Genomic DNA, 23,467 nt, shown 5'->3' with positions numbered 1-23,467 from the left:
GAAAGACCTACAATAACTCATCAGCTGATGGGGTCAGTGACCAATAGCTTTTATTGCAATAGCAATATTTTTTAACCTCCGGTATCTTGAGTCGGGTTCCTATTACCGATGGTAGAAAATGGCTACTTTTTATACCATCGGTAATGGAATCTGTATTCGCGGTAATAGAATCACAGCCTGTCATTACCATGGTAACAGAGGACGCGCGCATTTTGGTTTCAATTTTTTTTTTAATATAATAAACTAAAATGAGTCTTAAAAGTTACGAACGTGAAAGTTTAATAAACACTACAATAAAAAATATATTCTCGGTCGTTAAGAAGCAATGAATAAGCTTGGATATCCTTCATTTTTTTGGAATCATTCCAAAAATTTCAAAATACCACGGTATTGCGCCTTTACCTTAAACTGTTATTTTAATTTTACATACATACATATAGTCACGCCTATTTCCCAGAGGGGTAGGCAGAGATCACGGATTTCCACTTGCTACGATCCTGCCATACCTCTTTCTCTTCTTTCACTTTCATAACATTCCTCATATACGCTCGCCGGTTTAGGGTGCTCTTGACCTGGGCTTTCTTCAGGATTTCCCCGATATAATCAGAGAAAGTCCGCCGAGGTCTGCCAATTCCAACTCCCGTTTCTACCTCTCCCTTATATTTACACTCTCTTTGTGGACACGTGGAAAAAATGAGTGAAAGAAGGTTATTCTTTCACTCATTCTTTCCACTTGTCCAAACCATCTCAACATACCTTTCTCAATTTTTGTCACTACACCTTCGTTCAGTCCACACTTTTCCCTTATCACACTGTTCCTAATTCTGTCTTGTAATCTCACACCACACACACTTCTCAACGCTCTCATTTCCACTGCTCTGATGCCTCTTCTGCCATACCCAACTTTCGCTACCATACATAACTTACATAAGTGTAGGCACCAGCCAGCACCCCTCTATGCACAGCCAACCGTGCTAATTTTGCGTGGGCAAATTTTGCCTTAAAAAATGAAATCTAAAAGCATAGGTAACCTATCCCGTCAGCATCCTTGGTACAATGACTCAAGGGCCTATTTTAGATTTAAGCTGCTTATTAATTTAGTTTAGTACTCGTATTTGTATTGTAGTACCTCCGTATATTTAATTAAGTAAAAAAACCGGACAAGTGCGAGTCGGACTCGCCCACCGAGGGTTCCGTACTTTTTAGTATTTGTTGTTGTAACAGAAATATATCATCTGTGAAAATTTCAACTGTCTAGCTAACACGGTTCATGAGATACAGCCTAGTGACAGACAGACGGACAGGTGGATAGACGGACAGACGGACAGCGGAGTCTTAGTAATAGAGTCCCGTTTTTACCCTTTGAGTACGGAACCCAAAAAAGGTTATTACATAAGAATATGATAATAATTGTCGTGTTCTAGGATGAGATGACGATAAAGGCGCGATTGTACGAGCTGCAAGATCTCACGTTCACTACCAAGAACAGCATCGACTACATAGTGTCACTTATCGAGAGAATGAAAAAGTATGATTTATATCACTTTCGTTATCAGTTCGATTTTCTTATCACTTTCATTATGCGCAATAATGCATTTTTTCGGGGTTCTGTAGCCAAAATGGAAATATGGAACATATTACCTAATTAGTCCGGTTTCCTCATGATGTTTTCCTTCTCCGAAAAGCGACTGGTAAATATCAAATGATATTTCGTACATAAGTTCTGTAAAACTCATTGGTACGAGCCGAGGTTTGAACCCGCAACCTCCGGATTGAAAGTCGTTAGGCCACCAGCGCTTTTAGTTTAAAAATAAATATAAGTTATAATTGATTTGAATATTGCATTAAGCCGGATCTAACTAAACACGTTCACTGCGGCAATTAGCTTAACTCATTAATTAACACACCGCAGTGAGCTTGCTAATAAATTTTAGAAATTAGCAATATGATAAATACGTTTAAATTGGCAATATGATATATACTTTGAAATTAGCAATATGACAAATACTTTGAAATTTGCAATACGATAAATACTTTGAACTTAGCAATATAATAAATACTTTGAAACTAGGAATGTGATAAAAACTTTGAAATATTAATGTATGTTAGACTTATTGATAGTGTGAAAGTGCAATTAAAACATTAAAAATAAAATTAGCTATATTTAAGTATATTTTCTTTTGCAGCTTAATATTCTTTAGCGTCCCGTATTTAAGCTACCTGGCGATGATATTGCTGATCTCGACGTCACTGGCTCTGTACCTCGTACCAGTCAATTACTTATTCATGGTTTTAGGTAAGTAAAGTTGACCATTATAAAATCATGGACAAAATACATACCTATAACATAGCAATGAAAATTATTCTGATGGAGGGAAAGGACAGTTTCAAGGTACAGCAAACTGCAAAAGTGCATATCCTCTTTGTGAATGAATTCCATTCATAAAATGGGTATACACTTTTGCGCGCTGCCTACTACTGTACGTCGTAGTTTGACTACCATGTGAACTATTTGAAATTTACATTGATTTGATTTATGGCAACATTTAGCACCCTGGGCAAAAAATACGGTTTACGAATAGTTGCAAGTATTTATGTATCATTAAACTGATGTTTAAATTAGTTGTGGGTGTGGTTTTAATTTGTTCTCCTGTTACAGGTGTGTATAAGTTCACGCGGAAGCTGCTCAATCCAGAAAGAGTTCCTAACAACGATCTTCTCGACTTCTTGTCTCGGGTGCCTGATGACAAAGAATTGGTAATAAGAAGTTTTAGAACAACAGTACTCCGACTATAGCATAGATATTAATAGGGTATAACCGGTTAAAACGGCCCTACCATTTTTTTATGCTAGTAAGTAGCACGTGCGGTTTCATTTAACAATAGACAAAGGATAAGCCGTAAGGGGACTGTTTGAAATCTAAACACTATACACGGTGTTACTTGAGCCACTGAAAACCTGAGACACCCCAACAGATTTTTTTTATTTTAAACATCTTGAGTATTCATTCTGTATTCCGATAAATATTAAAAATAAATATTCATTGTTTAGTTTTCTTAACAATTCTATTCGATTGGTAATTTCTACACAAGATACTTCGTCTTTTTAGTGACATCAAACAATTGCTAGTTCTTTACCATCGTAAAGCCTGTTAACTGACCATTTGCATACCTTACTGCAACGAGATAAGGTTTACCAATGGCCAGTTAAGAGTGTTGCTCATTGACAAATAACGTGTCAAATGCTAGTTATTGATATTGTTGCATTACAAACTTGTAGACTGAGCATGTAAAAAAAAAATTACCCCCATTAAAATATAGCGCAATCGATTCTCCTATCGATTCTGAACAAACTGTTTTTAGGTTTTCAGTGGGTCATGAAACACCGTGTACACTAGACCCATTCCCCACACTCACTATCCATTGATGTCATTTTTAGTAGGTACGGTCGCAGAGTTTAATTGTTGATCCATTCAGGGTTCAAGCTAATTTGGTTGTCAATACTAAACGGTATGAAATGTCCAATGTAAAGTGAACCCTAAATGGCTCAACAATTAAAGTCCGTGACTGTACCTACCTGACGGCTCAAATTTTTGTAGGAAATTCACCACTATTTTTTATAGTACTGTCAATCAGTATAATTCAGGTAAATTTTAAGAGAGGCGAGCCGATATTGGTAATATAGTTCGCCAGGCGTGGCTTATTCAGCGATTTCGCCGTGCCGCTACAAGTACATCTGCATTATTCTGCATGCGGCCCACACCAATTTTGGTGTCTAGCAGTGGTTGCCGCGCACCGCTACGAAACGGATAATTTTTAATACATTTTTATACATCCAAATTTGATACATTTTGTATTAGGTAATGACCTATGTATTTGACATTTCTTGCAGTAACGCAGTCGACTGGAGCAGTAATATTGCAGCCCAACAATACTGCCGACTGCATTACTGCCGCAATGTCAAAGATCCTGGCAGTGACATCAATTTTGACATTTGCAACAGTAAGGCAGTAATGTCGCGCTGCAATACTGCTGCCGACTGCCGAATTCATTACTACCGCAAATGTCAAAAACCTGACAGCGACTTCGATTTTGATTTTGCGGCAGTAATGCAGTCTGCAGTATTGTCGTACTGCAGTCGAATGCAATATTACTGCAGGAAATTTCAAAATCTGTTAAACTAGTACGTTAAACGTAACATAATAATAAGTGACGGTACGCGCTTCGAACGATGCCAACCGTAGCGGTAGCCACGCCCATACCACGCCTTTCGAAAGAGCTCGATTCAGCAACGTTTAGGCAAATTCAATATACCTAAACAGGGGTTTTGTTATACAGTGAACCTTCTGTACGTACTATTATTTATTCTGTGCTGTCGCACAAAGCCGTCCTGTTTCCCACAATGTAACTATCTGCCGTAGTATTATTTAATCCCTCGTTGAAATCTTTTACAGAAGGAGTGGCGAGAGCTGAAAGTTCCTGAGCCAAATTTTAACAGACAAGGTTCCATAATGAAGAGGCGGTGATAGCTTGAGGGCGGCCGGCGTCCGCTCTGCTCTACGTACGAGTATAAATATATGGTGCCATATATAGACTTAGGAGAGGTGCAAGATTGTAAAAGGCTGAAGATTGTCGGTCGGCGACATTATATCGTAACACAGAGCCGTCTAGGTCTACATTAGCCGAATATAGGTGTAATGCAAATTGTGATTTTAGTTTAATGGATTAAGTAAATAAATTTTCATGACGTTATTTAGTAATTTATTTCATTTATACGCTAAAGTACCTTCTACATACCTTTAAAATTATTTACAGTGTATTGAACTAAGCCTGCCAGTACATTTAGCCAATACTACTAAGATAGGTACCTAAAGTGTGTTTTATTACTATTAGATACTATCAAAACCACTAGTTATTTTACTGGAGTTAGTGACTAACAATAACTGCTTTAAATCTTTAACACACACACACTATACAGCTATACAGTATTTTTTATTGACTAAATGTATAGATGTCTGGTATAAATAATTGATCTAAATGTTTGTTAGTGCGAGTCATAGGGGGGGGTCTAGGTCGGTGGTCGGGCCCGGGCCGCTGACGCTCCTCACAAGCTTGTTTTGTCCGCTGCTTCGCTCGCTGCTTCGCTGCATAGGCTCCGGGACGCTTAATTCTTTCCAGTCTTTCTGCAAACCATACAAGAAATCAATCGGTGATTTGGTTACCTAATGATTCTCCGAATAATTTTTAGCAGATTATCGATTCGCAGACAACGATTCGCCAAACATCGGTTCGCAGAGTGATTTATTTGTAGATGTAACTTTTGGTCGACTAACGTTACGCAGACTCTTGGTTCACATATAGTTCAGTTCGCTTCTGTGTAAATTAGCAGAACTATTATTGGACGATTTTCATTTGGCAGAGTAATCTTTTCGTTTAAGCAATGTTTAGTCGAATAACGTTTCACATTTTATACATCGTTAAAGTTAGAGCAATCGTTAAGATTCCAAAATTGAGTTAGGTTCAAAAAGCGGAATCTTGAACGTTTCAGAGTTTCAAAGCACAACACTTCAAATTACTTTGCCAATCTGGTAGTAAAAATGCATATTTTATAATAACTAGAATTGATTTTTTGTAGAATAAAAATAACATTTACAAGTTGGTGTGTTGAAAAGAAAAACATTTTGTATGTCAAATCTATAGGTATACCTAGACTAGATTAATAATTAGAAACAGATTGTTGGCTTATACAGATGATGATTTATAAAAAATATTAAAATTATTAAGTTTATATGTTTTTTCATTTAAAATATATCTTCTTGTTAGTTGACTGACTAAGAATCACATCTATCCTGCTGCCGTTGTAAGCTTGTGTCATAAAAAACTAAATATTAAATAAAACTAAATACCGTAATTGCTTCTAGTTTAGGTTTTAATCAATTTTTAACCTAAATATGAAGAAAAGCATAGCATAGGTATAGGTTAAATTAAAACCTATACAATATAGGTTTTAATTTTATGGTAACTTTTGTTAGTGAACATAAGAAAACAATTAAATGTATCAAAACCATCTTTATCAGACTCAAACTAAAAGTTATTGTGTAGGCATGTCCTAGTCTAGCCATAAATAAGAGAGAAGTTCTGCTAATCAATATTAATGCCAAATGAACATTCGACCTATTGTGTTTCGACCAATGGTTTCTCGGGTAATTAAGACAGTTTCCAGATGATTATTCTACGAATAGTAAATATGCTTATCAATTGCTCACCCTCTTCAATACATAATGTAGACGGATTAAAATAAGAATTATGGGACATATTATGAGTAAATTGTAGTAGTAGTAGTAGTAGTAAACTCTTTATTGTACAAATATACATATTAAAAATTACATGGTACAAATAATAAGATGTACAAAGGCGAACTTATCCCTTTGAGGGATCTCTTCCCTGGTGCCCTATTGACATGCCGAAAAAAAAACGCCGATTTTTGTTTCGCCGACAACGATTTGCCGACGGGTTCTTTGGCCGAGTAACGATTGGCAGAATCTCATTACGCATAATAGTGGTTTGCAAGAGAGCAATTGATATGCATATTTACTATTCGTAAAATAATCATTTGGAAACTGTCATAATTACCCGAGAAACCATTGGTCGAAACACAATAGGTCGAATGTTCATTTGGCATTAATATTGATTAGCAGAACTTCTCTCTTATTTATGGCTACTCTAGGACATAACTAACCTACACAATAACTTTTAGTTTGAGTCTGATAAAGATGGTTTTGATACATTTAATTGTCTACTTATGTTCACTAACAGAAGTTGCCATAAAATTAAAACCTATATTGTATAAGTTTTAATTTGACCTATACCTATGCTATGCTTTTGTGCATATTTAGGTTAAAAATTCGGTGTGTTTTAGGGTTCCGTACCCCAAGGGTAAAAACGGGACCCTATTACTAAGACTCCTCTGTCCGTCAGTCTGTCTGTCACCAGGCTGTATCTCATCAACCGTGATAGCTAATAGACAGTCGAAATTTTCACAGATGATGTATTTCTGTTGCCGCTATAACAACAAACACTAAAAAGTACGGAACCCTCGGTGGGCGAGTCCGACTCGCACTTGTCCGGTTTTTAAGTATGTTCACCGATTACTTACTCCGAGACCCGTGGTTCGATTTGTCTTTTTTTTTGGTTCTGTTTGAAAGGAGGTACCTTCAAGGTGGTCCCATATTAAGAGGCCGGTGTCGATTTTAGTCGCAAAAATGTTAAATTGATAGATTTAGTCGGTGAAATTGTACACATTTTGTTACCTAATTGAAATAACAAGTACTGGTTTCTATTAGCACGTCTTCTTATCTTGCCTTTTATCTGATATTTTTTTTGAAAACAGACACTAAATTAGTAATGATTTTTTTTCTGATGGACGTTTAGGTAAACGCGCGTAAAGCACTGATTTTCTCGCTCTTATTTGTAAATTTCGTAAAGTTTGGACTGCTAAAAATGGTAAATTTGTATTACACATATTCTGTACTTAACCTTTATCAGATTACATTTTTGTTATATGACTTAGAATTCGAGGAAATGAAAGTTAAACGAATTCAATTTTCTCCAGAAATTACTTCAAAACAAGTGACAATATCTCTGAAAATCGACTTAATTTCAACGTAATTTTGATACTTAAACAATCTACAGCATTTGCTGAAACTATTCTTATACATCAATTTGTATAATTTACCACTATAATTTTTTGATGAATTTTAAAAAAATGCCCCTTCTCTTCATATATTACCGGTGACGCACGCTCGCGACCTCATTATTAAAAGGCAAGATGAGAAGACGTGCTAATAGAAACCAATACTTGTTATTTAGATATTACGTAACAAAACGTGTATAATTTCAACGACTAAATCTATCAATTTTACATTTTTGCTCTAAAATCGACACCGGCCTCTTAATCTGGTTCTGATCTGATGATTAGGAGCCATGAGGAATTGAGGGAACTTTCAAATATTAAAGGCACGTGTATAGTGATTTCGTTTTTTTCTAAAGTAACTAAAGCATTTCCTCCCGAAAACCACCAATTTGATGTAGTGCAACTGTAGCCTTACCACGAGTTTGGCACTACATATTCGCTAACGTCTTCGTAACTTTCTTTTTATACATATACTTAACATACGTATATGCATACTTAAAAAAGATTATATTTTATTTCATCCTTTTTGAAGTCGGTTTTTTTGTAAGAAGTTTTTATTTCGAAAATAACGATGTATAAAATGTGTTATTGGACTAAACATTGCTTAAACGAAAAGATTACTCTGCCAAATGAAAATCGTCCAATAATAGTTCTGTTAATTTACACAGAAGCGAACTGAACAGTATATGAACCAAGAGTCTGCGCAACGTTAGTCGACCAAAAGTTACATCTACCATAGAGTAACTTATACTAGAGCGGTACTGTCATAGTAAATTTTGTAACCCCAGTAAATTCACTGCCATCTGTCGACACACTTTAAAACTAAAAATAAAGATTTATAAAAATACGATAAAATGTATTTAAATATGAATCAATGATTTTTTTTATTTGCATTAATTATTTTTATAATTTTGACCCATGTTCTGTCACTGATATGCGTTAAAATTGTTAAATAACAAACGAAACCGTCAACGCCATCTATACGACAGTTGGCCAAAACTAGTAGCGCCCTCTGAACGAGAATCAAATTTTCTTGATTTTTGAGGCACGTTTTTTCCTTAGACTGTTTCATCTATTACGGAGTTATATCTTTGCATCTACAAATAAATCACTCTGCGAACCGATGTTCGGCGAATCGTTGTCTGCGAATCGATAATCTGCTAAAAATTATTCGGAGAATTATTAGGTAACCGTTCAGCGGTTATTGATTCCCCATACAAAATTCCACCCCCCTTTTCACCCTCTTAGGGGCAAAAAATTTCAAGTTTTTGAATTTGTTTGTTGTTTGTGTACTAAGACTATCTTACGTACCAATGCATCCTAGGACTTCAGGAAGTACCCTAGAGCAGTGGTTCCTAATCTTTTTAGTACTGTGACCCCTTTGACTAACTAGGGAACTCGATTTTACCCCTCCATAATCATTAATATTTTTTCTTATAGATAGGTACCCCCGTAAAATGCCAGTTTTACCCCCACGGGGGTAATTACCCCCAGGTTAGGAACCGCTGCCCTAGAAGTTTTGATGATCACCATCAGTGAGTGAGTGAGTGTGACGAAAAAGGGGTTTTTTAGATATGAATAAAATCTAAAGTCCACTATTGATATTATATCTAAGAATTTTGTTTATCTGGTATAATCCAAACCCGTTATGAGGGTTCAAAAAAACGACGAAGGGCTTCTAGAACAAGTAGGTAGTGCCCTTGGGCTTCGCTTTGCTCGTCTTGGCGGATAGGGAGGTTATGATATCGATGTGGATAAAATACTATTATATAGGCGCCTATTGACTTTGTCGTATTTCCGTAAATAAATACGGTCCTGCATCGTCTGTTTTAAATATAATTCAAAATACAAAATTGAGCGAAGTGGTTCGTTGTTGCTAAATAAGTCTTGAAACGATTAGTGAAATTTCAATCGCAATTTAATTTTTTTAAATATTTATAGGACCATAGCTGAATGTGCTCGGGACAGAAGGAACAGTATGTGAATTCCCTATAAGCGTCTTTCTTTCCCCACTGTTTCTCTTTCTTAGCTTATCAAACCAGTAAGGTAACAGTAACCTGCTAGTCGGACAATATTTAATTATTTACCCATATCTCGTTGTCCGGTATCCTTGAAATAAAGTCAACCAAATCGTTGTTCGGTTTTCTACTAGGATTCAAATGTTTTCTGAAGAATTTGTATGTGCCTGTGAAATATAAAAAGGAATACGTAAGTACTTATAAACTATTATTGGCAGCCAATATCTGCAAAATTGATCACCTTTTTGTCTTAAAACAGGGTTAATCGTGCCAATTAAGGAATCAATTCGGAAAGGTGTTGAAAATAAGTTTAAACCGTTATGTATATGATACTCGTAAACTGGGTAAAGTACCTAAGTATATATTAGGGAAGATGTAATTAGGTTGGTATATATAGTAGTGCACCTGATTGCTAGACTTTTTTTTTCAATTATTATACTTACCAAAGACTATCATCATGTAATTTATTGGAATAAAATATACAGCAAAGGACGCCCCACAAAGTAAAACCATTGTGACGTAGCTCAGGAATGGCACCTTAAACGTAGCTAGACTGAAAAAAATGGGATTCCTTAGTTTTGGTTTAAATAAAAAATTAAATATATAGAATATCGTTTATTTCAGGCTTTTAGCAAATAATACACATTATTTCAATTATTATTATTGTTTAGACGTTAAATTTTTTTTTAGACTGAAAAAATAATTCAGCATTCGACACATTAGATATGGGTCTCTCGTCTGGCTGTTAATGCTGTTATCCAGAGTCCGATGTCAAAGACGGGTTGCCGAATTATATATTTTTTATACCACGTCGGTGGCAATCAAGCATACGGCCCGCCTGATGGTAAGCAGTTACCGTAGCCTATGGACGCCTGCAACACCAGGGATATTACACGCGCGTTGCCGACCCTAATATTATATTATTTCAATATTTTCAACACCTTCTTTCATCCATTTGGGGCCAACCAACAATGCCAGGGATGAATACTGACCGTGACACACATAACCTACTAAAGGTTCGAATATGGATTTTCTTTTCCCTATGTGATATGGTTTACGCTGAGAATTCAAAGTTAAAATTATCAAAATCAGTAAGTAAGCTCTGCTTAATATTATCATCACTGTAACTATACTGACCTATATACTTACTTGTAAATTCTTTCCGCAAACGATACCACTAGTTCTATGTTGTCAATAATTTTTATAGACACTTTCGGTAAAGTCTTAATTTTTCCTGGTAAACTTTTGTCATGCTGAAAAAAATAAACAGGTTTGTCATATGGAATGATCCTTGTTGACTATTTCTATAATAAGTTTTTGGCAAAAATTTCATTTTTGGTACAAGCTTTTATCGCTGACTGTACTTCTCTTTCCACAGGCAACTAAACGCTCATCGAGACAATTTTAAAAACCCCAAACACAATTAGGGTGCGTTGTTTTATCACAGAGTTCCTATGGCTACCTCGTGTCTCCATCATCAGATCAGCTCGATGGTACCATAATATTGCATTGTCATCCGACTTACATATGTACATGCAAATTTTCAGCTTCATTGGAAGTTGGGAACTGGGTTGAATTTAACTTGCAAGATTGGACCCTAACAAACATATTATATAGGTATATTGCAAGTTAATAAAAAGCTTGTAAAAACCTTATTCAACTTGCTTTGTTTGCTTTATCTGCTATCCCTTCCCTTGCATTCATCTAAATTTTCAGTTTCTCCGGGTTTAGGAGAGACGGGTTTTTGACACTTTTCAAATACAAAAATCTACTAGGGAGAAGATACCCCTGCTGTTCAGATTGATTCCATAGTTAAGAAAAATCCATACTAATGTTGTTGTACTCGTATCGGACGGTTTTCAGTGGGAGTCCACACGGGACAATACTATATCTATTGCCAATTGATCAGAAATTAAATTGGCAATTTGATTGTCACACTCATCTACCGTCCATACGTACACAATTACATAATACATAGTGATATTGGCAAAGAATAAATAATAGTACTAAGTACAGAAGGTTCACTGTCACTTCATTTAGGTGAACTTGCCTAAACGTTGCCGATTGGACCGAGCTCTTTCGAAAGGTGTGGCTTGGGCGTGATTACCGCAAAGGTTGGCTCCGTCCGAATCTAGTACCGTCACCTAATATTATATGTATTTCGTATAACATAGTTTAACACACTCAGCAATCATAACTAAAGGCGACGTTTGGATTCCGACCGCAGCTGCACTACTGCGGCAGTATTGCAGCGCGACATTACTGCCGCAAATTAAAAAATACGGGCAGGGACATTGTTTTTGACATTTGAAGTAGTAATGCAGTCGGCTGCGGCGCGACAATACTGCAGGAAACGTCAAATGTCATAAATTTCTCGATAAATTGCCATTATGACATTTTACACCAGCATTCCTGGGGCAGTATTACAGCGCGACATTACTGCCGCAAATGTCAAAAATCCGGGCAGTGACATCGATTTTGACAATTGCGGCAGTAATGCAGTCGACAGCATAATATCAAAAAGGTCATTTTATATAAAGAATATTCAATTTGATAGTTTCGGCAGTAATGCAGTCGGCAGCATTACTGCAGAAATATTGCAGCGCGACATTACTGCCGCAAATGTCAAAATTCAGGACAGATATTTTATTGCGCATTAACGCGTAAAGCGCAAGCGCGAGCAGGCGTCCATTCCGTAGCGGTGCGCGGCAACCACTGCTAGACACCAAAATTGGTGTGGGCCGCATGTACTTGTAGCGGCGCGACGAAATCGCGGAGTAAGCCACGCCTAATATTGCTGAGCCAATGCCTTCGAATTTCATTTTTGCGTTCAGACCACACAATTAAAATTGTCAATCTAATTGTGTGAAAATTTGTTCCGCCTGGACACTGCTTTAGAAAGTGTGAAAATTTATTATAAATTTACCTAGTTACTATTCTAATATTTTTCTATTCTAGATTTCTCTATTCTAATATTTTAGCGCTATCAATCTCATTCTTCATGAGCCAAATAGCGGAATTTTAAAATTAACATATTTTTTTGTAGCGATAGCAAAGTTTAACAGCAAACTTCACGAAAAGTTACTTCAATGTTAAAGTGCACTGTATTGGATTTAAAATACAGTGCACTTCAAAACACATTCACCCATTCGTATAATACATTCACTACTACTCTCCACACAAGACACCTATAAGATAAGAAAAGACTAAACTGAGGGGTCCAATTATTCGACCCGAACGATGTATACATATATAGAAGATGAGGATGACGTAGTAAATAGTTACGTTATCACATAATCTTCTGCCACTTTCTTGAGTCTAATTGGACTCCTGCTGTCATGCTCATATTGCTCATCGTATCTCTGCGCTGCTCTACAGGGCCGGATTTAGGGGAGAGCAACCGGGGCAACTGCCCCGCGCCTATACAAAAGAGGGGCCCTCACAATAGAGACTTAGGAAAGGATAGGAAAATTATTTGGGGCCAGGGCCTCCACTCCTTTGTTGCCCCGGTGCCTCCACACCTCTAAATCCGGCCCTCCTGCTCTACTACGCATAACAACCGTAAAAGCATTTTCACACGGCGCCTTCTGACATCCGATATTGGAAAAACGCCTCCGATAAATTCAGCCATGTCGGAGCCCCCCGTAGCTGTCGGACCGATAATATTTGTTTCTGTGCGTATGTGTAGGCATTAAGCTCGTTCTAGTGTGCGTGACCGCTAAAGACGGCGCCCGGGCGCGCCCCTCGGCCTGACTACACGGATGTAGGATCCTACATCCGATATCTGTCACATTCGATAACATTCTCATCTCACAAACACTTAAGGCCCCGTAGATTCCTAGGTTCGTGTTCTTCTCTCACTCTCACTGAGCGTGAGCGTAATGGATGTGCGTGCTCGGGACCGCGGTAACCAAAAAAAATATACCTAATCGACGAGTTTCCTCAAAAATTAAATTGTCCATGTTTAGAAGCAATTTTCATATTTTTAGCTTTTGTGCATAAATTGTTACAATTATTTAAAGTGCGTTTTAGACCTATATGTATATTCGTGCTTTTTTCCTATCAATCGAAAGTCAAATAATCAGGATTCGCATCGATGAAGTCACTAGAGAAAATCCTCAAGATTGCTAGTTAAATATTTGGCTACCCGTATTGTGATTTAAAAAAGCGGTAAGTATGATCTTTCAAAAACTCCGCTCTCTGAACTTACGGCACCTTAACAATTATCAAAAGGTTTTGACTATTGTCACCATTCTACTTACCCTTTCACTAGTGTTCATCAAGCTTGCATCTCCGCACTCCCTATACGACGTTACCAATACTTTATCATCTAAAAATAACAAAAATCGGTAAAAATAAACATCACATTGTGACAGATACCTAAGCATTATTTCCCCAATGTGGTTGAAAATGTTCGTTTCGTTTCAGCCTAATTAGTCGGCAAGGGAATGTAATAAACATTAAGTAGGTAATTTTTTACCGTTCTAAATTTCAGATTACGTATTTGGACATCAGAAACTGGTCAAAATCAGAAAAAAAGCTTGTAAATATGTCCCCACAAGTTGTCGTTTACGGATAAAATAACTCTACCACGAATTGTTACGAACAGGTTGCCAAATGTAGTGCATTTAGATCCAGGCTCGTTTAGATCTAATATTAAATAGATAAATATTATTTATGCTAACTACAGTCTACACCAATAGTAGCGGATCAGACAACGCTCCATAAGTATCTGCCATCCTGGAATTATTATCAAATTAGAGATAAACATATGTCTACTACGTTCACAGGCTAATTGTTTTACATGCATACATAAAATACATGGACTTTTTGCTAAGGCCCTTAAAACTAGCTAGAGTTAGACCAAGCTAAGTTGGCAGTGAATCTGATAGCCCAGTCTGGGCCCCAGACTGTGCAATTGTTGTTTTAAACGTCAAACTTCTATGAAATTATGACGTTTAAATAACACTTACACGGTGTGGGCCATGTGTGGGCTATCAAATTCGCTGCCAACTTCAGCTTGGTCTAACTGCACAGATGCAAAGGAATACCTGAAGTTCGGCCTACGATTAATTGGAGTACAAATGGGGCCAATAGAAGCAGCGGGATAGTCCAGGGCCTGAAGTAGAACCAGAAGACCAGCCAACCGACCAGCACCAGCAGTGATAGCTCTTGATTGTCCCATTCTAAAAACCGCCTGTAAAGGAAATATTATTGTTCACGGACATGATGTATAAGGTTTCATCAGAACTGAAAGTAGTCTCCATGACTGAAAGGAAATGTGCATAGATACAGGTATACATGTTGACAGTTAACGACGGGGGGCGAAACTTAAAAGCATGGAGACTATATAAAGGAGCCAAATCCAAAGAGTAGTATATGGCCAAATCTCTATGTATGAAAAGTGTCTATCAAAAAACAGTAATTAGGCGGCGCCACCATACCGAAATACTACCAAAAACAACCTACGTAATTTGGTCGGGGTTATTTGTTGCCTTATATGGTTCATGTTATACTCATATCCCAGAGCCTAACTAGCGCCACCGGAGAGATTAGGAACTATTAAATTATTAAAACATTATTTAAAGCTGAAAGCGGTCACTTTTGCAACGATTCTGCCATAAGAGATTGGCATCCTTTCTATACCATCCATACTTAAAACGGCGCCGTCGGCATCAACTTTCCAACAAAATTTCCTCACCTGATGGTTCCATATAGATCAACTAGATGGTGTCACCGCGGAAAAACATGTTTACTCCTTTATCTGTGGTGGCTTAAGAAACTCGCATGCAATTGTTAAAAATAAATAAAAAACTGCATTTTTAACACAAATTCCGTTTCAAGCATGGAGACTATATAAAGGAGCCAAATCTCTATGTATGAAAAGTGTCCATCAAAAAACAGTAATTAGGCGGCGCCACCATACACCGAAATACTACCAAAAACAACCTACGTAATTTGGTCGGGTTATTTGTTGGTTCATGTTATACTCATGTCCCAGAGCCTAACTAGCGCCACCGGAGAGATTAGGAACTATTATTTAAAGCTGAAAGCGGTCACTTTTTCAACAATTCTGCCATAAGGGATTTAGTTTCAAGTATAACACGTTTAATTTTTTTTTGTTATTAAGGTACCTCACATTGTTTTAATAGTTTTAATATAATTTAATTTATATGAACATAATATAATCGTTTTTATTAACACCAAGTTACTAAATAGTTTCACGAAAAAATGTTTAAAAAATTTCCCTACGTGAAACGAAACATTAAAAAAAAGTCATAGTAACCGTCAAACTATAAAAGTCACACAGAAAATTAAATTTTTTTGAATTTTAATTAATAATTTAAGTATAATCACTATAAATTGTTGTTGCGCCTGGGAGAAAGAAACGATTTTGCCTCTTCGACTTAACAATATTACTCCGAAACGCGTCAATGCTTCGTGGCTCGTGCTAACTAGTTACATTATTTACGTCCCAGTTTTAACAGTGGATTTATATTATTTCGAACTAATTTACTATAAGTGCTACCCGTAGAAAATATCTTTTGGTTTGTTATGCATGCGACATGCGAAATAAACGACATTTTTACACATCGCGTTTTTACTTTTGCGACTAAAATATTGTTTCGTGATACCATTTATAAAAGACTGGTATAGTAAATCGTCACTGAATGTGAATAGATATTACATATTGGCGCCTTTTTCCTTGACCGTGTACAGTGCACTACAATGAGGTGTATTTATTATTCACGTGATTGCTTTGCAATAAGGTGAAATAATAGAAACCTCATTGTAGTTCACTGTTAAAGGTCAAGGAAAAAGGCGCCATAGTTTTTATTAGTATGCATGTGTACCACGCACACATACGTAAAGGTTAGTTGATCCAGTATCCGCTTGGGGCGTTTGTGTAAACGTTTTTTGACATTTACTCACGAGTTAGCTATAATAATAGTCACGACAGAATCCTTCCCCGCAATCAGCACTAGCATGCGCCAGAGCACCGAAATATATAAATATATTTAATAGGGGACCAGATCTCAATTACTGCCGACTTTAGTGAGCTCAGATTACTCCGAATGGCACGCACGTGATGCCCTCACTTCCATCTAACAGCTGAGCTTTGAGACCTGGGAGATAGTTCATCTCTTATGTTGGTAAAGAAGAGATGCCAGGCCCTCTCAAGCCTGGAACTTAAACTCCTAACCACCCATTACCTTTAACACCGCCAGGTGTAATGGATGTTTAGTTGGACAAACTGTCAGTCCAAGCAATGATCTGGCTCCACAAATAGCAAAAGATCCCATAGAAAAAACACTAAAATAACTAAGAGTAATTTTACTAGTATAAGTTTTTCACAAAACAAACAAACTAAATAAAGAAGTGAAATTCCCGTAGGCACCATTATCCAAGCTTAACATTACGAAAATTGCTTCCCGCAAAATTAAACCAAGACACAATTCCAAGTACCTGCTATGCAACGATTAAAAGTTATTGAACAAAAGTTTCATCGTTTGAGCAGTACCTATAATTTATGTTTAAATTATTAGCTCGTGTTACAGGCCACACCCGGTATTATATAAATGGCCTTTTCTAAGAACTTTCAGGGTTACCTATAATGCCTAGGTATTTATTGCACTGTTTTATTTTATTTTCATGTGGTATAGTCCTAATTTTACGACACTTTACAACAAGATTAATATTGTAAAGTAGAAGAATAATATGAATTTAAATCTACTTATAATGATATATAGCTTACTTATCTGCTCGACCTTCCCAGTACAATGATAACACTGTATCGTTAGAATACCTACTCTTTGGACTTTGAAACAAATCCTGTTCTCAATTACATTGAACTTATTGAAGGTTTCGTCAATATTTCGAAATTTGGATCATAACACCTTTATATGTATACCCAGCTATGTACTGCCCTCGTCTTCGCGGAATGATGATGGAGCTTGATAAAAACGATGCTATGTCCTTCCTCGAGCCTCGAGCCTAGAGACTAAAACTATCTCCATGCCAAATGTCATGAACACCGTTTCAGTGGTTAAAGCATGAAGGGATTATTAGTAGGGATAATGCGTGATACCTGCCACTTACTTTGGCATTATACTTATACAATGATTCATTGGCAAAATAATGTAAATTTTGTTTAATATAAAAAAACGACTTCATAAAACAGTTTGAAATGCCATCAAAATTAATTACGTTACGACTATACCTAGTGACAGTTTTGAGGTAACAAACATTTTATAAAAAATAGGAATTTTGAAGTCGGTTCAAAATCTTTAAATATAATGATTTAACTAGATCAAAAATTGTTTGGTTTAGAGAACGATACTTTAATAAATAAATAAGTAATAAAAAAAAATTTAGGAAAAAGAAACCGACTTCAATGGGGGATGCCGCTGAAAGTTTACTTATTGTTGATGGTCCACTCTTAGATTCCAGACAATGAAATGAAAAAGACAGCATCTTTTGCCTAATTATGTAGAAAAGGAGGTAAAACCACCCACTTTTCTAGTAGCATTTCGTTTCTGTAAGGGTCGCAGTTCTAACCTAACCTAACCCACTTTTCTGATAGCATTTCGCTTCTATAAGGGTAACAGTTCTTACCTAAATAATCTCAAATATTTTTTTTTATAATTTTAGGATAAACCACCCCCCCCCCCCTTTATTTCCGAAACTACTGGGTCTAAAATTTTGAAAAAAATACAAAATAGATCTTTACCTATAAATTACAGGAAAACCTATTAGAAATTGCAGTCAAGCCTGAGTCGGAATTAATTACCTAGTTTTTGATCCGACCCCTACGGGTTTTTTAAAGACATTTCACTCACGTTTCACATAAAAAATACATTGTTTAAATTGTGTAATGTACGGAACCCTTGGAACGCGAGTCCGACTCGCACTTGGCCGGTTTTTATTCTGATAGCAGTTCTGTTTTGTGAGAATCGCAGTTCAAATACACCCAACCACCTAACCCACTTTTCTAGTAGCATTTCCGGGTCCGGGTCTGGGTTCAGATCAGAGTCCGTGTCCGGCTGTCCGGGTCCAAGTTTGGGCCCGAGTTCGGTCTGGGTCCGGGTCCGAGTCGGGGTCCGGGTTAAAGTCTGGGTCCGAGTTCGGTCTGGGTCCGGGTCCGAGTTGGGGTCCATGTCCAGACCCGGGTCCGGGTCCGAGTCCAGGTCCAAGTCAATGTGTCATTGAAGTTCCATTCTGATCATCATCAGCAGTTCCACTTCATCAAATGTCACTTTTTTTAAATGGAAATGCTGGACTTGTTGATAAAAATATAAAAATAACTATATGTATGCCTTTCACATTTGAGGAGTTCCCTCGATTCCTCATGGATCCCATCATGAGAACTGCGTTTTGACAAAAGTGGGACTAATCTGTATATTGAACCGAACTTGTTATAAGAAAGCTTTCTTCTTAAAAGGGTATAAAAAATATTCTAGTGTCAAATTGCCCAAATAATTTAGGGAATATAAACGAAACAAGTACTACAGTTTTAAATATTACTATATAAATTAGAATAACAATAATTATATAACAATAATTATGCATGCTAGGATGTTTGAAGTACTAAATATGGCAAAAACTTTAGAAACCACACCACATCATTTCCATTATATAAAAGGTAGAAAAAAGAATAAGCAATTACAACAGCGTAGCTCATTACTCTCTCCTCTCAGCTAACCTTATCTTATTGTTTACAATTTTAATACACATAAACAAATTAAATTGGGTTGACGTAAGGTCATGATATAATTATCAGACAGCTAATCGATCTATCAAACTAGTCACTAATATGTCGATCGAACTGTGCACTTGAAATAAATAAACTCTACTGATTTACTCCAAAAAGGTATTAAAATGGGTTTAGGAAATTTCTACTTCATTACAAGAAACGACAAAAATAACAATGTTACTTTTAGTATTGTTTCTAATAGTTTTAAATAATTTGAACATTATATCTACAATATTTAATACCATCGAGAAAGTGGAAATAAACTAGACAGTATACGAGTTTGTTAGTTCGAAAATAGTATTAGATATATTTAATTTGTAGTTATGTATCACAGATTGTGTTCAAACCCTTGAAAAATCTTAGTTTGCTTATGGTAAACCAGAACTCGCTCAAGCAGCAAGTGTGGGCTATGCATACAAATCGCAAGCATACGTAGTAAGTAGTAATTAAAGCACATGTACTAATAAAAAAAAGTAAATAGGTCACTTACTTATATGCATCGTCGACTATGTGCAGAAAATCAAACACATCTTGTATGAAAATTACATTCTTATACACAACATCGATGTCCAGTTTTCTTGGTTTTTCTATATATTTCACTTCCTTAGGAGAAAATAACTTTAGCGCTGCTTTAATCTGAGAAAAAAAATACAAATTTTGTAATACTTGGACATACATATAATACCTAAATAATTGAAAAATAAGTAGGTAATTTGTTGTAATTATACTATGTTTATGCTGCCAGAAGTATTATTGTATATTAATTTATTGATTTACACTTCCGCAGTACAGTCCACAATTGAAATTCGCAACCAATTTGCAGTACATTACATTAATGTATATGGTAGAGCGCCTAAAGCGAATCAAGTTAATGTTGAAAGTAAACTCACGGGACTCCAAACTATAGACATCTGCAATAGGACCCTTGGATGATTTCCTTTAGCACTGTTTCTTTTATTCTTATCTTTAAGCGCGAACCATCGCAATTCGCCATTCGTTATCCTAAATAACGGTATGGATACTTTGCCTAGGTGCTCGATACCAAAGGAGCTTTTGAGCGAGTTGTCTTTTATTTTAACATCCAGTGTTGAGGTCATATCGTACACGTCACTGTAAAATAAAAAAAATATCAGCTATTTCTTCCATTACGCATAACAGGCGTAACAACCATTGGAAAAATCAACCACAACTCGCGCTATTAGTTACATACTTCCAAATTCATATAGGCTGTATGTTGGTGGGGCAAAAATCAGAACTATCTTCACACTAAATATATTCTTCCGGGAAAGTACGGTAAACAATTAATTGATTTTTCTAATGGTTTTACGGCGGATGTGTGCGGTGGGATACATTTTTCAGATAGAGAATAGTGTCATGACAAAATCCCGCCAGTGCTAATTGATCGACAAATTTGAGGCAACACAATATATTATTTAGGTATAGGTACTCACAATGTATATCTTTTGTTCCATACAGGCTCGCTACTAGAATGTATACTGTGTGTTTGCACTCTCTGATTGTGTAATTCCAAGGTGCAATATGCATTTGGTTTGGAGCTCAAGCCCCTTGCTGCTACGGCAGTCACGTGCAGTTGCCCTACTAGTTTCAGAACGTTCTGGAATAACATTATTATAAACCGGTGAGTATGTATCATTTTAAGTGAAGTCGTTTTAGATAATCTTATACAGTGTCTTCTGTACAGAGCCTTTAATAAAAAGTGTATGAATTTTACATGTTCTCATCATATTAGGTTAGGTTTCTAACGAACATAGAACGTACAAAAGTGCGGGGTTAGTTGGCCTTAACGCCTCAGCTACTATAAGCATGTGCGGAGCTCAAAATGCACTCACGCTTTTATATTTCAACGAGACACCTGAAACAGCTTCAGTAGTCAAGGGGTCGTCGCGAACGGTGCACATTGTAACACATAAATGGATTTCACCGAAGCCATCGTCCAACTCCAGGCGCAGTTCATGTGTCCTCTCCTTGTCCAACGTCGTCAAATCCACCACACAGCTGCACACATAATAAATAGGTGCTGATTTTTTGAAATACCTAACTAAGTATCCTATTACAGGGTTTAAACCGCATGCGACTCTTTGAAGGCACGATTGCGGCTTTTCGAGCGTCCCAAAACATTAACACTTTAGTTTAATAAAACCACTGAAAACATTTGGGACTCTTTGAGATACCTATAACTGGTGATTTCTACTGCGTTTGGCTCTTCTTGACAAAAAAGTTTGCCGACCTTACCGCGTATACCGCGGATAGGTCAGAAACTATCATAGGCGGAAAGGCCGGTAACAGTAGCGAATACAAAAAGACTCCTCCTTTTGACACTCCCACAAACTTTTGATGATTAATATAGTACCCATAGTATAGTACGCACACCCTGTATAAATTCGTTCAGTTACTAAATTGCATACACAAGAAAAGCTACAAGAACCAAGTTTATAATATTAATATATATAAGTACCTGCCCATAAAACTCTTCTGTTTGTCTTTGTCCCATAAGGAGACCTTTAACAAGTGGTCTCTGTAAATATGGAGTTGAAACCGTTCCTTCCATTCAGGCTGCTGCGATCTAGCAACGGGCTTTGTTTTATGTATTTCGGTCCCCAATCTGTCAATGTAAAGTCATCAATTAGTTCAATTACGTCATATTCTTATCAAAACTACGGCTATAATATTTTGTTACTACCTGATTTTACAGTACATCGAACTTTTGTCCGAAGTTTTTGGTAGAGCTCTAGCTTGCACGACCATAACTGTAACCAGCGTGTTCCATCTCCTCTTTTTACCGAACTCTCTGCCATAATCAACTGACGATGACGAGTCCTGGAATAATTGACTAATTATGAGCACAACCACAACCGAGTACTGAAATTCAGGCTTCCCGTGCACAGATAAAAGGTGGTCTTATTGTACGTGACCCTTATAACATCAGTAAATTAGAGCAATGAGTATAAACAAAGTAAAACATTTACCTTTCCATAGTTAGAAACGCTTCCCACTGATGAGGCAGATCTCTTCCTGATTGTCCTAATATTCGGGGCTACCGCGTTTAAATAAGTACTTGGACGCCACCTACCGATAAAATAAACCTCAACATGGACAATAACAAGAACATAAAACGTGTAAGTACCAACGTTAATATTTATAGCCAAAAAAAAAAATATTGCGACTTGTTTATTATATTATTAATTTATTACTCAAAAAATAATGATACTAAGTCGGGTAGTTAGTTTATTGGTAATTACATGTTGAATGGTCTATGTGTATTTCGATAGACTATGCCACTGTCGCTATCTTGACTGGTAACATCCGACAGCCGGTGCCGTAAACTTCCATTAGGGGTCGCGGAAACTTCCTGGTCCATGTCCCGGATCTAGTGTTAACTCTACTATCTAATAATCAGTGAGCGACACATTAAAATAAAGCGTCCGTCTTGTGTAATACGTGTCAATCGAGTGTTTTAATGAGTTAATATATGTTTATATTTAAGCAACGACTGATAAGAATAGCAGCTAATCGAGTAATTGATACCAACTTTAAACAAAATATCCATAATTTATCAGTATGATGTCAAAATTTATCACTGAGGGATATTCAAAACAACATATTAATAATTTATTAATTCGTAAAATAGGTACAATGCAGCCATGACATGCAAAGTTATCTCATATCAGCAACAAACCAGCAGAGGTAGACCAAACGGCAGCGTCACTACGTAACTTTTTTTAATATTACGTCGGTGTCAAACAAGCATACGGCCTGCCTGATGGCTTAAAGCCTGCCCTGGAAATGGTAAAAATAACCTTATTACTTAATAACATTGTGGCAAAATTAAACAAGCCGCTAATAATCGTTTGTCCCTTTCCGACGTATTGTTATGATGGAAAGGGCCAAACGACTATTAGCGTCTTGTCAACTTTAGTAGACGTTTATTAGGCCAAGCAATAAGAAGGTATAGAGGGAAATGCTAGGAACACAATTTTTTACT

General features: G+C 36.6%; 2 protein-coding genes across 7 annotated transcripts in view; one reads left to right on the top strand and one right to left on the bottom strand.

Annotated features, from left to right (window-relative positions):
• LOC134754841 (multiple C2 and transmembrane domain-containing protein-like) overlaps window positions 1-4,751 on the top strand; it is a 71,964-nt gene extending 67,213 nt beyond the window's left edge. For 5 of the 6 annotated variants that reach the window (XM_063691277.1, XM_063691278.1, XM_063691272.1 and 2 more), the window contains exons 11-14: window positions 1,425-1,528; window positions 2,187-2,296; window positions 2,660-2,757; window positions 4,454-4,751. In XM_063691277.1, the coding sequence (XP_063547347.1) occupies window positions 1,425-1,528; window positions 2,187-2,296; window positions 2,660-2,757; window positions 4,454-4,525 (384 nt within the window). In that variant the 3' untranslated portion in view covers window positions 4,526-4,751. The remainder of the gene's footprint in view (window positions 1-1,424; window positions 1,529-2,186; window positions 2,297-2,659; window positions 2,758-4,453) is intronic. The other variant, XM_063691273.1, reaches the window with a different exon arrangement.
• LOC134754850 (multiple C2 and transmembrane domain-containing protein-like) lies at window positions 4,698-23,086 on the bottom strand. The gene is made up of 14 exons (XM_063691295.1): window positions 22,725-23,086; window positions 22,452-22,551; window positions 22,166-22,302; window positions 21,941-22,087; window positions 21,315-21,480; window positions 20,916-21,079; window positions 20,355-20,574; window positions 19,955-20,100; window positions 14,762-14,907; window positions 13,973-14,040; window positions 10,860-10,963; window positions 10,154-10,263; window positions 9,780-9,877; window positions 4,698-5,182 (listed from the first exon to the last, which is right to left on the bottom strand). The coding sequence occupies exons 1-14, from the start codon at window positions 22,841-22,843 to the stop codon at window positions 5,054-5,056; spliced, it is 1,854 nt and encodes a 617-aa protein (XP_063547365.1). The 5' UTR covers window positions 22,844-23,086; the 3' UTR covers window positions 4,698-5,053.
• Between the last annotated feature and the right edge of the window lie 381 nt (window positions 23,087-23,467).

The sequence above is a fragment of the Cydia strobilella genome, chromosome Z (genome assembly GCF_947568885.1).
Source record: "Cydia strobilella chromosome Z, ilCydStro3.1, whole genome shotgun sequence".
NCBI lineage: Eukaryota > Metazoa > Arthropoda > Insecta > Lepidoptera > Tortricidae > Cydia > Cydia strobilella.
Note: the sequence above shows the minus strand (reverse complement) of the source record. Positions and strands in the feature narration are given on the sequence as shown.

Coding starts and splice junctions, on each gene's coding strand:
- LOC134754850 (XM_063691295.1), bottom strand. CDS start 22,843: ATGGACCAGGAAGTTTCCGCGACCCCTAATGGAAGTTTACGGCACCGG. Junction 10,964..13,972: donor TGATGAACACTAGTGAAAGG/GTAAGTAGAATG, acceptor TATTTTTTTCAG/CATGACAAAAGTTTACCAGG. Junction 5,183..9,779: donor TACCGGACAACGAGATATGG/GTAAATAATTAA, acceptor TATGGTTTGCAG/AAAGACTGGAAAGAATTAAG.